We start from the raw sequence: 17,935 nt of genomic DNA on the forward strand, positions 1-17,935 counted from the left end.
TAACCTTTCAATTAAGAAGATAAACATTATCTAAAACTTCTAATTAGTCGTATGACAAAATCTAGAGAAAACTACAATTTACCCCTCAAAGTTGATTACCCAAATTGCAATCTTGCCTCAAAAGTGAAAAAAATTTGCAATACATCCCAACAAAGTTTCAAAAATTTGCAATATAGCCATTTCGTTAGTTGATTCCATCTTCCTTGACAAAAAGTACCGCATGTGTGCCGCACGTGTGATTTTTGGTCCTGACTTCACGAAAATGCCCTCATTTTTCCACCTGCTTGCCATGGCCTTTGACACCGCCACCAAATCCACTCTCCAACGCCTTCTCTACGCAAGTTTTCTTTGGAGATTAGGAAAGATATTCAGTATCAGAGTGAAGAGGAGATTGAAAGAAAGCCTTCAATTTGTCGAAAACTACATGAACGATGCCATCACGGTGCGCAAGGAATCTCCATCAGATGATTTACTCTCTCCCTTCATCAACAAACGTGATGTTGACAGCAAACCCTTCTCAATGTCTGTCCTCCAACGCATCGCTCTAAACTTCGTCCTCGTCGGCCGCGACACGTTGTCGGTGGCACTGAGCTAGTTCTTCTGACTCGTCATGCACTACTTGAAGGTCGAGGACAAGATCGTTAAGGAGATATCAACGGTCCAAAATGACACACGAGGCGCCCACTACTGAAAATGCGTCCAAGAGCTATTGGTTTTCAACGAGGCCGACCAGCTGGTCTACCTGAAAGCCGCACTAGCCGAAACGATGCGTTTGTTCCCATCTGTGCCAGAGAACTTTAAGTATGTCTTCTCAAACGATGTTTTACCGGAAAACATGTTCGTACCAGCCAGTTCGACGATGACGTAATTGATATATTCGGTTAGGAGGATGAAGAGTATATGGGGTGAGGATTGCATGAAGTTCAAACTGGACCCTTGGCTCTCGGCCGATGGAGATCGATTTGAACCTCCCAAAGATGGGTACAAGTTCGTGGCCTTCAACGCTGGATCGAGGACTTGTTTGGGGAAGGACTTGACTTACCTGCAAATAAAGTATGTGGCTTTGGCTGTGCTTTTAAGGTACCGATTATCGCCGAATCCCGGTCATCGGGTGGAGCTGAAGATATCTCTCACAATGTTCATGAAGAATGGGCTCCACGTGCACCTAAATCTACGTCAACTCTTTGGTTGAAAAAGGAGGGCGGAAAATTCAACGAGTGGAAAAATAAGCGCATTTTCGTGAAGTCGGGACTAAAAATCACACATACTTTCCATCAGGGAAGACGGAATTAGCTATCGGAATTGATACATTGCAAATTTTTGAAACTTTGTTGGAGTCATTGTAAATTTTTCACTTTGGAGGCAATATTGCAATTTGAGTGAAAATTTGCAGGGGGATAAATTGTAGTTTTCCCTAAAATCTAAGATAAGCCTCGCTCATTCTTATAAGCAATTGGTAGCTTTCTTCTTTTAACAAGGGTGTGCATGTATTTTGGATCCAACCCATGGAAAAGGACTTGGAGGGGTAGAGTTACCGTCCAACATGCGTATGTTGAACTAACATATTAAGTTATTAATAGTTAGTATTATAATTAATATTTAATTATAATACTTTGATAATATAATTATATTGAATAGTTAGTATGTATATATAAACATACATATATCACATGACACATGGTTAACAATAATTATATATTATACTTATATTATAGTTACTTAGTTATATATAATATATTAAACTTACTACTTGTTCACATTATACATATACCATAGTTTATACTCTCTAATTATATATAATAACATATTGTTAATTTAGTTACTTATAAACTATTTTTTTTTTTTAACGAAAGATTTAAGTATTCCATTGATCAAAGATCATGAACATAAAGCTCTTACATCACAAAATATAAAGCTCCTATAGCTATGAGGTTACATAGTCATAGATACAAACAAAATTTTTACAATAAAGTGTTGTTTATTACTCTCATCTTCCGCTAACCCATATACAAAAATAGTGAAAGAGCAGATCTGTTCTGAGCAAACTAGATCTAAGGCAAAGGTAGCCAAATATCCTAAAAATTTATTTAAACTGGTCATGAGAGATAACCTCTCACACCGAACTATCCAAGCCGTGAGAGATAACCCTTCACACTGACTAACCTTTATCCTATAGATCGCCCATAAGGACATTTCTAAATAGAAGAAAACTCTTATTCAAAGTAAAAACACAATCAGCAAACAGCAGCAGTCAGGGAGGATATGAACAGCACAATGCGGAAGTAGATGGACAGATGTATAACGAAGAGGCCGGCCAAAATTAATTTATATAAAAGGTCGACTCGACTCGACTCGATTACAGCCCTATATACATGACTTCAGAACATTGGCCATGTTAATTAATTTATGTAACCATCAAAAGGAGTCAAGGACGACAGAAGAGCAGTACTACTTATCAACATATTTTCGCTTGAGGCCGTACTTACAAACTACAAGTGCTAACAGCACACTGCTATTGCTTTTCAGTCGAGCAGAAAGAAACAACTCCATGAAGCTCGCTCAACTTCAAAGTGAATATATAACGCATAATTAACAACTGCAAGACATTAATTTATTTCTCTTCTTTATCTATTAATTATATATGATCCTTCACCAATGGTTATTTATGCGTCTTAACTTCACCAATGGGCTGAAGATCATAATATTAGAATTAATTAAAGTTTAATGAGTAAAGACTAGAGAGATCAACTGTCTATCCAATACTTGACTGTAGACTGTAGAAGGTTTTTCCGGCCGCTATCTTTTTGTGCTGTAACTTCACTAAAATCAAGCTAGCTAGCATTGGTAAGTTTACAATTAACCACAGTAAGAACAAGATGAAAATAAAATAGGATCGATAGAGAGTACTTGTATTTTGCAAAAGGAATACTCTAGCTTGGATGATCAGGCAGAAGCTGTTGACGATATATGGCTTCAATTCAGGAAAGAAATGGTAGCTAAGAAGCATACAAGAGTGATATTGGTTACGGCTCGTCTTAATTAGAGCTTTTGATGACATTAGAAGATGAGCCGAACCAATAACACGCCATGTCTACTTCCCCGGCCGGAACTCACTTCTAGCTTAGAGCTTTCTCCCCCATGTTAGGAGTGTTGAAGCCCTACTCCCTTTATATAGAATTAATAATCGATACAGAGTACTGCAGGTGGTCATATTCATTAATTAATTAACTATATATATACCGCTTTTTACAAAGGACTAATTAATCATATCGAGAAAGAGCATTATACTATAAGCATATGGGATAATATTTATCAAGATCAGTATTTAGGAATCCCACTAGCTAGTTATCCCTTTTATTAATTGTTTATAATAAGTACCTGCATGATATATGTACGTAGAACGGAATTTACTTATATTTTCGGTGAAGATAAAAATAGAAAAAATGTCAAAAATAATATTGGAGCAAAGCCGTTTGATTAGAACTTTACATGTTCTTAGACAATGAAAGTACAAAAGAAAAGACTTGATCGTTAAACTAGGATTTTATTTTATTTTATTTTTCTTATTTAAAATTAAGACTTTATTTCATTTCTTAATTATTTGTACTAGATATGCTTTATTTATTTATTTTTCTTATTAAGATTAGATTTGCTTTCAGTCTTTCACTACTATAGGAATAGGTTTACTTTTTGTACAAATATTTTCTTTCCATACTAGGATTAAGTTTACTTTTACTACTAGGAATAGTTTACTTTATGTGCAAGTATTTCTCTACTATTTATAGGTGAGTTTGCAATGTAAAATTAAAAAAGTTAAAAACACCCTTGAATTATTATTAAATCAGAGAGTTTTTTCAAACACTCTGCAAAGTTTATCGTTCTTTTAGCATGCATGCTTGTTTTATCTTTTGACCAAAAAATATAAACGCTTCTGATTGTTGTTACTAAGTCTTCCGTTACATCAGCATGATGGAGTGCAATGTTATTTACTCTTCCTTATATATAGTCATGCATGCATCCCGTGAAGTAGCTAGGATGCTATTGCATGCAGAATATCGCTGGCGGCGCCATGTTTATTGAATCCTTCGAGTAAAATAGTTAAGCTGCTACATATAGTCTTATATATAGACATATAGTTAATGAAACATCAAGCCAATGGTTCTTGATACAAATATTTTGTAATCTTATTAGTTGACCAAATCAATATCGACATTGCAACGAAATCGATTAAGTTCAATGTATGGAACATATTCTAATTAATTAAATTAAGCGTAATCGTTTGCAGAATTAGTTTAATGGGAAGTTTCCTTTAAAAAAAAAAATTATGGAAAATTAAAGGTCCTTCCCTTAATTTGTACATAAAAGTGGATTAATTATCCCTTCAAAAAAAAAAGTGGATTAATTATAATATTGGAAAGCAATAAAAAATAAGAGGCCAGCATAAATTAGTTATCTAAGGATAGGATTGGCCGGTTACTCCGAAGTTAGTGTTCCAACTTGGTCAATTTGTGAAAAAACTTTGATAAAACTTTCAGTGCATGTTAGGAACACGTTACTAAAATAAAATTTACTAGGATCATTAGAGCTAGGTTTATTTGTCTCTTAGGTCCTTAATTTCTCAAGCTAATATTCTCATTTAGGGCCTGGCCGGCCGATTTGCACTAGAAAAATACTCCTAGCAGGGGTGTGCAGCACACTTAAGAAATAGAGAAACACTTGGACATGCACAAAGTGAAAATCAGTATTTAGGAATCCCATGAGCTAGCTAGTTATATATATATATCCCTTTTTATTGTTTATAATACCTGCATGATGGAGCAATAATATTATTTACTCTTCCTTAGCCATGACACGTACGCGTGAACTAGGCTGCTATTGCAGAATGTCGAGCGCGGCTCCATGGTTATTGAATCTTTGAGAGTCAAATAGTTAAAGATGCACCTACATTAATGGTTAATGAAACATCGAGAGAAAGGTCCCTGAATTATATATATATATATATATTAAATACTTAATTGCTAGTAAGATCTTGGAGCTCAAAGATGCAAATATTTTGTAATCTTACGAGTTGACCAAATCAATGTCGAGATTGCAAGGAAATTGATCAAGTTCAATGTATGGAACATATTCTACATGACTAAATTAGGCAACTTTAATTTAATTTTGCTGAATTGGTTTGATGGAAAATTAAAGGTCCTTCCCTAACTGGTACATAAATTGGATTAAATATGTATAGTATTGGAGAGCATAAAAGTAGGAGGCATAAAGTTTAGGATTGGATTGGTTACTCCCAAGTGTTCTAACATAATTCAATACTTTGATCGATGCACCATCGACTGCTTCTCTCAACCGAACTAGTGTGACATTGGTTTTTTCAAATTCCTGAGAGTCCTATCAACACTTTGATTGATGTTTGATCAAAAGAAGTAGTGCATTGAAGATGATACATAAACGACATGAGAGTTTGATCAATTCCATGATCGATGTTGAATCGATTGAATGTGTACATCAAATGGAATATTGAAACCCAAGATTTCGATCAAGCAAACCTGCAACAACCTGTTTTTTCTTTGGGAAAAATACATTTTACCTTCCCAAAGTTTAACAACTTTTTTACTTTTACCTTTAATGTTTAAAAAGCGGCAATGTACCCCAACAAAGTTTTTGAATTTTTCAATGTAAACATTCGGTTAATTATTTTTGTCTTCTTTAATAAAAATTATGAAAAAGACCTAAATGCTCTATATTTTTAAGAAAAACAAAAAACAAAGGGTGGTTGTAGCCACCCCCATTTGGCCAAAGGGGTGGCCGATGCACACCCCTATCTAGCCGGAACGATGGTGGCAAGCTACCCTCATGGCCCATGGGGGTGGTTCAGCCACCCCCAAACCCTTAGGGAGTGACCATTGCCACTCTTCTCCTTTTTTTTTTCTTTTTAAATGATGACATTTTGGAAATTTACACGTGTACGTAGGGCAATTTTAAAAATTTTGTACAAAAAAATGCATGTGCGACGCACGTGAGCCATTTTTCATCAAAGAAGACGCAAATGGCTAATGGAATGCTTACCTTGAAAAATTTGGAAACTTTGTTGGGGTATTTTTAAACATCGGAAGCAAAAGTAAAAAAATGATCAAACTTTAGGAGGTAAAATATAGTTTTCCCTTTTTTTTTAGTTGACTTTCCCAACCCAAGTTTTACCCTAAATATTTAGAGGAATATTAGAACTCCTTCTAGTGTTCTTCTGGTGTCCATCTCGAAAGATATAAATGTAATAAAAAAAAATAAAAAATTGCATCCATGTCATCCAAAAGAATATAAATGTAATTTTTTTATTACATTTATGTCCTTCCAGATGGACACTAGAAAAACACTAGAAGGAACTCTAACATTCCTCAAATATTTAAGCCTCATATACACGATTTTAAGAGAGAAAGAGTGTGTGCGGTTGTCCATAAACCTTGGAGAGAAAACCGAAACTACTTCAGCCAAACAAATATTCCAAACCTCTCATTGTTTATATCATTAAACCACAATAAACCGTCGTCCACTTGAGTTTCGGGTTGCAGCGAGCAAGTTCGTTCATAGATGAAACATAAAGTTATAAAACAATAACCTTTCAATTAAGAAGATAAACATTATCTAAAACTTTTAATTAGTCATATGATAAAATCTAAGATAAGCCTTGCTCGTTCTTGTAAGCAATTGGTAGCTTTCTTCTTTTAACAAGGGTATGCATGTATTTTGGATCCAACCCACGGAAAAAGACTTGGAGGGGTAGAGTTACCGTCCATTGTGCTGATAAAAAAGATAAGATATTAAAGATAAGCAATCAGCATATATATTAGCATCTTCTAGAAGAGAGTTGGAAATTTATGTCCCTTCGTAAAGCATATGCTATGGAAGCTTTACAAACTTCCACATATTCAAATGTGATTTGGCAGTGTCTGTTTGCCACGTACGAGATCTAGATATGTATCACTTGACTGTGGTGGGTCATAAGCTTTTTTATTTTTTCAATATCGATGGCTAGCTTTACAATTTGTACCTGCTTAGCGTGAAGTTGTTCTTTAATTCGGGACACGATCTCATGTTCATGGGTCCACGATAAATAAGAATCTACCAGCTGGTTGCCTGTTTTTAGTTTGATTGATGGAGTAGTGTTTGAATTGTTCAGTGAACTTTGCACTAGAATTCTAACTTGATTTTTGTTTTTCTTTTTCCCTATTATCTCTTTGCTCCACAGAATAATTAATGAATGCCAACAATTTCTTACCCGCAAGACACGACTCTCATACTTTTCCTCCCTAGCCCTTTGGACTCACAAGCTAGACCGTACCCCCGCACCTATATATATATATGCACTCACTTCACCATTCACAATTAAGCCAAAGAAGAACCAAAACATGGCAACCCATAAACTAGCATCCTTCCTACTATTCTCCCTATTATTCATCACTTTGTGCAAGTCCTCACAAGCGGCTGGGATTGCCATTTATTGGGGCCAAAGCGGCGATGAAGGCTCTTTGGCCGACACTTGTGCAACGGGGAATTATCAATATGTGAACATAGCTTTCCTATCCTCATTTGGTAGTGGCAAAACCCCGATACTAAACCTAGCTGGGCACTGTAATCCCAGTGTCAATGGTTGCACCCGTCTAAGCACCGACATCAAAGCTTGCCAAGCTCGAGGCATCAAAGTCCTCCTTTCTATTGGTGGCGGCGCCGGAAGCTACTCACTTTCTTCAGCCGACGATGCAAAGCAAGTAGCCAACTACCTTTGGAATAACTACTTAGGCGGTCGGTCCAATTCACGTCCCCTAGGTGATGCGGTTTTAGATGGCATTGATTTTGACATTGAGGCCGGTTCAGGCCACTGGGATGAACTTGCTAGATCTCTTAACGGGTTCAGCCAACAAAAAAAAGTGTACCTAGCGGCAGCTCCACAGTGTCCATTCCCTGATGCTCACCTAGATGCCGCTATCAAAACAGGCCTATTTGATTATGTTTGGGTTCAATTCTACAACAACCCTCCATGTCAATACGCTGGCAATGCTAACAATCTTTTGAAGGCATGGAAGACATGGACCACGGTTCAAGCTAAACAAGTGTTCTTGGGGCTGCCAGCGGCTGCCGCGGCTGCTCCAAGTGGTGGATTTATTCCGGCTGACGTGCTCAAGTCTCAAGTTCTTCCCTCCATTAAGAGCTCACCAAAATATGGAGGGGTTATGCTTTGGAACAAAAAGTTTGATAATGGGTATAGTTCAGCCATAAAGGGCAGCATCTAGATGATCAAATGCCCTGATGAATAAGTTACATGCCCTGATGAATAAGTTACCCATGCAATTGGGTTTTTGGGTTTTCCAATCTATGGAGTGTAACCTAGCTAGCTTGCTAGCCTCTGAATAAGTTGTAGATCAATTAATATATATATATATATATACATATTTCATGACAACTAGCCTTTTCGTACGCTTTATTTATTACCCTTTGACTTTTCGATGAAGTTGGTAATGCCATATATATCCTGGTTTTGCATTTTCATTGAATGGCATTGGATTTAGAGGACTGAAACATTGTTCCACTATTTATAAAAGACATCGCTGTTTTTATGTCATTTATTCGGAACAAAACTCGAATACGGGAAATAGTTTGTGGAGGGCAAGTAACCGTCCCCAACCTCCTCTTTGTATTAAATAAATGAGTTTTAATGACATTAAAGGACATTTTTACATTAAAACTCACTTGTTTAATAAAAAGAGAAGGCAAGGGGACCTGTCCCCTTGCATATCAGGGCTCCTTGAATACACTCTCTTAGCCTTGCATTACCGACTTACCGTGCGTAATACTTTTGTTAAAGTAAAGAAATTATCCGTAAGTATTTTATAAAGATCTTTAAAAGCCATAAAATCAGTTGGAAGATCATAAAACATATAGTTATGGAGCCAATAACAATATTAATTAAGTACTTTATTTTTTTTATCAATTTAAACTTTTGGAACTATAATTTAACATGGTTTCAAAAAATAAAGGAAAAAATATAAAAAATCCTCCTGAATTAATAGCCGTTATTATAATAGCCCTTTAAATTTTCAACTGCACCAATATAATATGACTCATCAAACTACCAAAATGTGCCAAAAATATCACTTTTATCGAAATATAAATCGCATTAGTACGCTCAAAATAAATATGACATTAGCATGGATAGTTCGATGGGTCACATTAATACGCTTGAAAATTTAGTGAGCTATTCTAAAATCGTTTGTTAGTTTAGGGGGCTTTTTTATATTTTTCCCAAATAAAAATTTTGTGTAAAGTTTAACCCCTCTCAAACTACCACATAATTCATAATTTCCTTCCAAACTTTCAATTTGGATAATGTCTCTCAAACTACCAAAAATAGTCAATGTTCCTCCAATGACAAAAATACCCTTAATAGAATAAAATAAAAAAACTAAAAATTAAAATAAAATAAAAAACTAAAAAAAAAAAAAAACTAAAAAAAAAAACTAAAACTAAAAAAGAAAATGAACAAAGAAATAAATAAAAATAAAGGGTGGCCAAATTTAAAAATTTTGAAAATAAAAATAAAATAAAATAGTCATTTAAAAAAAAAAAATCTCTTGCTTTTTCAGAGAAATTAAAAAATTTGGCTTTTAAAAAAAATTAAAATTTTTCTTTTTTTTTAAATAATAATTTAGTTTCTTTTTTCAAACAAATTAAAAAAAAAAAAAATTCTTATTTTTTTTTTTAAAAAAAATCTCATTTTTTTTTAAAAAAAAAATTATAAGGATATTTTTATTTTATTAAAAAGAATTCTAAAGTCATTTTTGTCTTTTAACACATCCTCCTCTTCTTCTTGTACGTCTTGCTGTTGACAAGTTACAACACTCGAAGTGGAAGAGATAACTTCTCTGGGTGCTTATTCAGGGCATAAACGATGCGCTTTAATTTGATCCAACGGTACCCTTCATATTGGATCCATTCGAGGCCAAAACTAATTTTGTTCTTATGGGAAATCCGAACAAAATCTTAATTTACAGATGGAGCGAGCAATAGAAGTAGGAACACGTACACTTCATGGATGGTACTTTAGGTTCCCGATAAACACAAATAATCTTTTTAATTAAACAGATCATAGACATAAAGTGACATCGAATTCCGTTCTTGTTGAGGTATAGTTTAACTTTAATATAATTTTTTTAATTAAACAGATCAGACCCATCAATCTTAATCGGCTAATTTTGTGTTGGGTCGTATCCAAAAAATTTCAACCTTAAATGTTGTGTGTATTGGATTCAAATTATGTTAAGACATTGATATAAAATTATATAAGTCAACTTTAACTTAATTCATTTAATTAAACAAGTCAAACTCACTTATTGAAACCATTGACAATACTGCATTGAAAGAGATGTTTCGCAACAAAGCATTAAATGAGACGTTACACAGCAATTATGATCAGTTCATTGATAAATCAATGAATACTAAATAAGTTTGATTATATAACGGCTGTGTAACGTCTCATTTAATGCTTTGATTTGTTGTATAATATTTCTTTCAATGCAGTCATGGTCTCGATACCTTTAAAATTAAAAATGAAACAACTTTGCCAATAGTGCAGCAATGTAAGATTTTTTATTTTTTCTAAATTGGACTTTTATTTAAAGATATGTTATCTGTACATTTCTCATTAATATTATCAATTATATATTTTTTATGATAGAAAGACAAGAAGAAAAAATGAACTATTTCTCTCTTATTAAAGAATAACTTTAATTAGTCCAATAAAAATGCTCTTTAAGTTTCAGGCTACACTAGTCTTGTGGAATGTGGATAGCTATCTAGCCACCTCTAGAGAAGTCCAAAACCACAACCACAACCATTTTTTCCAAGAAAATTATCAAAATCTTCCAAAACAACGTGATCTTCGGAGAATCTAATATAAATCAAGAAGTCATGTTGTGACAAAGCTGCTTCCAAACACAAACTGGAGGGTAACGTGGCATGATCAATATGTTCAGGAAAATCTGTCCTCTTTTTAGTTTGATTGATGGGTATGCTCGACTTGTCAGTTGTCAGCTGCTGAATTGGGGCAAGAATGTGGAAAATTGTTAGCGTTGAACAGACTTTTTCCACCCAGACAAGAATTGATGGCTACAGATTTGGATAGGATGTAATTAACCGTTTCTAGAGCATGAACAAGGCAAATAAAATAATTTCATATTTGAAATGAAAATGATCCTATTCGGGGCAAGTTCAATCGGCCCACGGAAGAGACCCAACAACCAATTGGTCTAGATTGACCCAATTTGACATTAGCCTATCACTGTAGATTCCACCATCAAGTCGAAGTTGACATTCAGATACTTAACGAACGTACGCTTAACTCAAAAAACTATCCATTGAAAAAAGTCCAGTAATACAAAGATCAGTGGGAATTAACTCCCTGAGGGGGTCATGCAAAAACAACTAAGGCTTCAAAGAGCAGCCTAAGCCAAGAGAGCTAATCGATCTGTCACTAATTTCATTATATAATAATAATAATAATAATAATAATAATAATAATAATAAATAAATAAATAAAACACTCCAAAACCCCATCAGCCACCTACTAATAGGAGATGGCTATTTACCATCCAAGGAATTTATCCTAACTCTAACATTGAAGATAATTACTGAGACGTTAGGTTTTTAGTGTGTTGACAAATCCATGCCTTAATTAAACACATGGTATTTGGGTAGTTGAGTTGTAATGTTTAGGTTTTGAGTTTTGGTTGAGTTGATGTAAAAGTTGGTTCAAGGCATAAAGAATTCCAGACATTATTCAATACTTTGATCGATGCACAATCAACTTCTCTCAACCGAACTAGTGTGACATGGGTTTTTTCAATTCTTGAGAGTTCTATCGACACTTTGATTGATGTTTGATCAAAAGAAGTAGTGCATTGAAGATGATACATATACATGAGAGTTTGATCGATTCCACGATTGATGTTGAATCAATTGAATGTGTACATCAAGTGGAATATTGAAACCTAAGATTTCGATGGAGCGAACTTGCAAGAGCCTTTTTTTCTTTGGGAAAAATATATTTTATCCTCCCAAAGTTCGATCATTTTTTCCCTTTTTACCTCTAATGTTTAAAAAGTGGCAATATGCCCAACAAAGTTTTTGAATTTTTCAATATAAGCACTATGTTAATTATTTCTGTCCTCTTTAACATAAATTATGGAAAGGACCTAAATGCCCCTATTTTTTTAATGAGAAAAGAAGAAGAAGAAGAAAAAAAAAACAAAAAAAACAAAGGGGTGGTCGTAGCCACCCCCATTCGGCCGAAGGGGTGGCCAATCCACCCCCATCTGGCTGGAATGAGGGTGGCAAGCTACCCCCATGGCCCATGGGAGTGGCCGTAGCCACTCTCTTTTTTATTTTTACTTTTAAATGAGATCATTTAGGAAATTAACACGTGTATATGGGGCAATTTTAAAAATTTTGTACAAAAAAATGCATGTGCGGCGCAAGTGAACCATTTTTCGTCAAAAAAGATGGAAATGGCTAACAGAGTACTTACATTGAAAAATTTGAAAAAAAAAAACTTTGTTGGGTAAATAGCCACTTTTTAAATATTGTAAGCAAAAGTGAAAAAGTGGTCAAACTTTAGGAAGTAAAATGTGTTTTCCTTTTCTTAATTGACTTTCCCAACCCCGCCAAGTTTTACCGTAAATATTTAAGTCTCAGTTACACGATTTTGAGAGAGTGTAGTTGTTCCAAAAACCTTGGAGAGAAAATCAAAACTACTTGAACCAAACAAATATTCCTAACCTCCTTGTTTATATGATTAAACTACAATAAACCTTCATTCATCAGATTTTTGGGTTGCAGCGAGCGACTTCGTTCGTGGAGGGAACATAAAGTTATAAAACAAACAATAACCTTTCAATTAAGAAGATAAACATTATCTAAAACTTCTAATTAGTCGTATGATAAAATCTAGGAAAAAATACAATTTGCCCTCCAAAGTTAATCACCCAAATTGCAATCTTGCCTCCAAAGTGAAAAATTTGCAATAGACCCCAACAAAGTTTCAAAAATTTGCAATGTAGCCATTTCGTTAGCTGATTCCATCTTCCTTGACAGAAAGTACTGCACATGCGCCACACATGCGATTTTTGGTCCCGATTTCACGAAAATGCCCTCATTTTTCCAAGCCCTTGCCATGGCCTTTGACACAGCCACCAAATCCACTCTCCAATGCCTTCTCTACGCAATTTTTCTTTGGAGATTGGGAAAGATATTCAGTATCAGAGCGGAGAGGAGATTGAAAGAAAGCCTTCAATTCGTCAAAAACTACATGAACGATGCCATCACAGTACATAAGGAATCTATGTTAGATGATTTACTCTCTCGCTTCATCAACAAACGTGACGTCGACGGCAAAACCTTCTCAATGTCCGTCCTCCAATGCATCGCTCTGAACTTCGTCCTCGCCGACCGCGACATGTTGTTAGTGGTGCTGAGCTGGTTCTTCTGGCTCATCATGCACTACTCGGAGGTCGAGGACAAGATCGTCAAGGAGATATCAATGGTCCTGAACAACAAACGAGGCGCCCACCACCGAAAATGGGTCCAAGAGCCATTGGTTTTTGATGAGGCAGACCAACTGGTCTACCTGAAAGCCAAACTAGCCGAAACGCTGCATTTGTTCCTATATGTGCCAGAGGACTTCAAGTATATCTTCTTAGAGGATGTTTTGCCAAAAAACACGTCCATACCAGCCGATTCGATGGTGACATATTCAATATATTCGGTTGGGAGGACGAAGAGTATATGGGGTGAGGACTGCATGGAGTTCAAACTGGATCGGTGGCTCTCGACCGATGGAGATCGGTTTGAACCGCCCCAAGACGTGTACAAGTTCATGGCCTTCAATGCTGGACCCAGGACTTGGCTTACCTGCAAATGAAGTCTGTCGCTTTGGCTATGCTTTTGAGGTACTAGTTATCGTCGAATCCTGATCACCGGGTGGAGTTGAAGATATCTCTCACGTTGTTCATGAAGAATGGGATCCACGTCAGCTCTTTGGTTGAAAAAGGAGGGAGGAAAATACGAGTAGAAAAATAAGGGCATTTTTTTGAAGTCGAGACCAAAAACAACACATGCAATACTTTCCATATGGGAAGACCGAATCAGCTATCGAAATGGCTACATTGCAAATTTTTTCACTTTGGAGGCAAGATTACAATTTTGGTGAAAATTTAAAAGGGTAAATTGTAATTTTCCCTAAAATCTAAGATAAGCCTCGCTCATTCTTGTAAGCAATTGGTAGCTTTCTTCTTTTAACAAGGGTATGCATGTATTTTGGATCCAACCCACGGAAAAGGACTTGGAGGGGTAAAGTTACCATCCATTGTGTTGTTTATAAAAAGGATAAGATATTAAGATAAGCAGTTAGCATATACATTAGCATCTTCTAGATCGAAGAGAGTTGGAAATTTATGTCCCTTCGAAATTGCCAATAAGGCTAGAACCATTTGTTTAGAAGTCAAATCTGCAGATATTAATTAGGGTTTTTTTCTAAACAACTTGATCCTCAAATCCTAGAAGTTATACCAACAAACTAGTCATCATGACCAGGCATATAGCTACTTTCAAGTACAGACTATTGGCAGATAGATCAGCCAGTCATAAATGGATACATTTCATCATCATCTCTCTCGGATGGCTAAGTGGGAAGCAGTTAAAGTTAATTAACAAGAAAGCTAGCAATCAGGCTCATCTAGTGGCTAAATCGGCTGCCCTCATACATCTCTTAATTGAAAATAATAAATAGATTCTAAACCAACCATAACTAAATAATTCACCAAATATGTAAAGTAGTAAACTGCATTTCATCATCATCTCTCTCGGATGGCTAAGTGGAAAGTATTTAAAGTTAATTAACAAGAAAGCTAGCAATCAGGCTCATCTAGTGGCTAAATCGACTGCCCTCATACATCTTAATTGAAAATAATAACTAGTCTCTAAACCAACCATAACTAAACAATTCAGCAAATATGTAAAGTAGTAAAGCAGTTAAAATGGATATTTGGTTACGAAGTGAAAACTCTTTGAACTCAAAGAGAAAAAATACTTTGGGATAGCCAAACCTAGAAAATCAATTAATTACGAAGAAACAACGAATTACAAGATGTTCATACTTATAAAACATTTGCAGTTATCACACTCTTGAATTATAACAAGTGATCCACTTGTCTGCTTCTCTCTCCAGAACCTCTAAAGAGTTTTTCTTCTTGATTTTCCTTAATCGGAACTCTAGTTGGCTTCAATTGTTCAAGGTTGATGGTTAAACTAAAAAATCTAAGGGATATACAACATAAATCAATCCAGGTCTAATATCCTCTCTTAGCACACATAATTTCAGGCTAAAATTCTTAATAAACTTTTGCCTAGAAACCTCTTTAAATATGCTTTAGAAACCCTAATACAAGTCAGGAATGGATTCCTAAGCGGTGGCTTCTGAACAGGTTATTACCGTGTCCGGACACAATGAAGAAAGTAAACTTTTTGTAATTTCGGTTCGGACAAGAGAACCATTTGTCCGAACATAAGAAGAAAATCGATCTTTCTGTGAGTTCTGTCCGGACACATGAAGAGAATTGATCTTTCTGTAAGTCCTGTCCGGACACGGCTTTTGACTGTTCAAACAAACTAGACTTCTTGAGACTTTTCTTCTCAGAAAAATAAACAAACTTTTGTCACTTGAATGAAGCTAAGAAATAAAACTAACATTAATTATGGGTATTATTCTTGTAATTCCTCCTTATTTTCTTTTCTCTCTGCCTTATTGTAGCCTTTCTTAATTAATTTCCTGTATTACTCCAAAAAAAAAAAAAAAACAGGCTATATATAGGTCGTATGTAGTAATTAGAAGAATTCTAACTTGATTTTTGTTTTTTTTTTTTTTCATATTTTCTCTTTGCTCCACAGAAGAATTAATGAATATTACCAATTTGTTACCCGCAAGACACGACTCTCAAACTTTTCCTCCCTAACCCTTTGGACTCTCATGACCCCCGCACCTATATATATATATATATGCATGCACTCACTTCACCATTCACAATTAAGCCAAAGAAGAACCAAAACATGGCAACCCATTAACAAGCATCCTTCCTACTATTCATCACTTTGTGCAAGTCCTCACAAGCGGCTGGGACTGCAATTTATTGGGGCCAAAGCGGCGATGAAGGCTCTTTGGCCAACACTTGTGCAACGGGAAATTATCAATATGTGAACATAGCTTTTCTATCCTCATTTGGTAGTGGCAAAACCCCCGTACTAAACCTAGCCGGGCGCTGTAATCCTAGTGCCAATGGTTGCACTCATCTAAGCACCGACATCAAAGCTTGCCAAGCTTGAGGCATCAAAGTCCTCCTTTCTATTGGTGGCAGTGCCGAAAGCTACTCACTTTCTTCAGCCGACGATGCAAAGCAAGTAGCCAACTACCTTTGGAATAACTACTTAGGCGGTCGGACCAATTCAAGTCCCTTAGGTGATGCGGTTTTGGATGGCATTGATTTTGACATTGAGGCTAGTTCAGGCCATTGGGATGAACTCGTTAGATCTCTTAACGGGTTCAGCCAACAAAAAAATGTGTACTTAGCGGCAGCTCCACAGTGTCCATTCCCGGATGCTCACCTAGATGCCGCTATCAAAATAGGCCTGTTTGATTATGTTTGGGTTCAATTCTACAACAACCCTCCATGTCAATATGCTGGCAATGCTAACAATCTTTTGAGTGCGTGGAAGACATGGACCACGGTTCAAGCTAAACAAGTGTTCTTGGGGCTCTCAGTGGCTGCCGCGGCTGCTCCAAGTGGTGGATTTATTCCGGCCAACGTGCTCAAGGCTTAGGTTCTTCCAATCATTAAGAGTTCACCAAAGTATGGAGGGGTTATGCTTTGGAACAAAAAGTATGATAATGGGTATAGTTCAGCCATAAAGGGCATCGTCTAGATCATCACATGCCCTAATGAATAAGTTACATATGCCCTGATGAACAAGTTACACATGCAATTAGGTTTCCCTATCTATGGTGTGTAACCTAGCTAACTAGCTAGCCTCTAAATAAGTGACAGGTCAATATATATACATATTTTATGACAACTAGCCTTTTTCGATCATACGCTTTATTACCCTCTGACTGTTCGATGAAGTTAGTATGCCATATATATCCTGGTTTTGCATTTTCATTGGATGGCAATGGATTTAGAGGACTCTGAAACATTGTTCCACTATAAAAGACATCGCTGCTTTTATATTATATATGTATTCACAACAGAGCTCGAATACATTCTCTTAGCTAATTGCATTACCGACTTACCGCAGTACTTTTGTTCAAGTAAAGAAATTATCCGTAAATATTTTATAAAGACCTTTAAAAGCTATAAAATTAGCTGGAATATCATAAAAAAACACACACACACACAATATATGGAGCCAATAACAACCATAAAGTACCGAGGACGAAAATCTTCATTAATTCCATGCTCCTCCTTGTTAAAATTAATATTAATTAAATACTTGAATTTTTTTTTTTATCAATTTAAACTTTTGGAACTATAATTTAACATGGTTTCAAAAAAAGAAAAAAATATATAAAAAATCCTCCTGAACTAATAAGTAATTTTAGAATAGCCCTCTGAATTTTCAACTACACTAATGTGATCCATCAAACTACTAAAATGTGTTAAAGATACCACTTTTATCAAAATATAAATGGCATTAGTACACTCGAAATATATATGGCATTAGCATTGATGGTTTGATGGGTCACATTAGTACACTTGAAAATTCAATGAACTATTCTAAAATCATTTTTTAGTTCAGGGGGCTTTTTTATAATTTCTCCAAATAAAAATTTGGTGAA

At 35.5% G+C, this 17,935-nt stretch overlaps 1 protein-coding gene and 3 pseudogenes across 1 annotated transcript; all 4 read left to right on the forward strand.

Moving 5' to 3' along the window:
- The first annotated feature begins 262 nt into the window (after positions 1-262).
- On the forward strand, positions 263-1,192 carry LOC133861611 (cytochrome P450 86A1-like; annotated as a pseudogene).
- A 6,176-nt stretch (positions 1,193-7,368) lies between these two features.
- LOC133858161 (acidic endochitinase-like) lies at positions 7,369-8,458 on the forward strand. The gene has a single exon (XM_062293625.1). It carries the CDS (start codon positions 7,407-7,409, stop codon positions 8,286-8,288), a length of 882 nt encoding a protein of 293 aa, XP_062149609.1. The 5' UTR covers positions 7,369-7,406; the 3' UTR covers positions 8,289-8,458.
- A 4,737-nt stretch (positions 8,459-13,195) lies between these two features.
- On the forward strand, positions 13,196-14,127 carry LOC133861620 (cytochrome P450 86A1-like; annotated as a pseudogene).
- A 2,025-nt stretch (positions 14,128-16,152) lies between these two features.
- Positions 16,153-17,171, forward strand: LOC133862538 (acidic endochitinase-like; annotated as a pseudogene).
- Positions 17,172-17,935: the final 764 nt, after the last annotated feature.

The sequence above is a fragment of the Alnus glutinosa genome, chromosome 1 (genome assembly GCF_958979055.1).
Source record: "Alnus glutinosa chromosome 1, dhAlnGlut1.1, whole genome shotgun sequence".
NCBI lineage: Eukaryota > Viridiplantae > Streptophyta > Magnoliopsida > Fagales > Betulaceae > Alnus > Alnus glutinosa.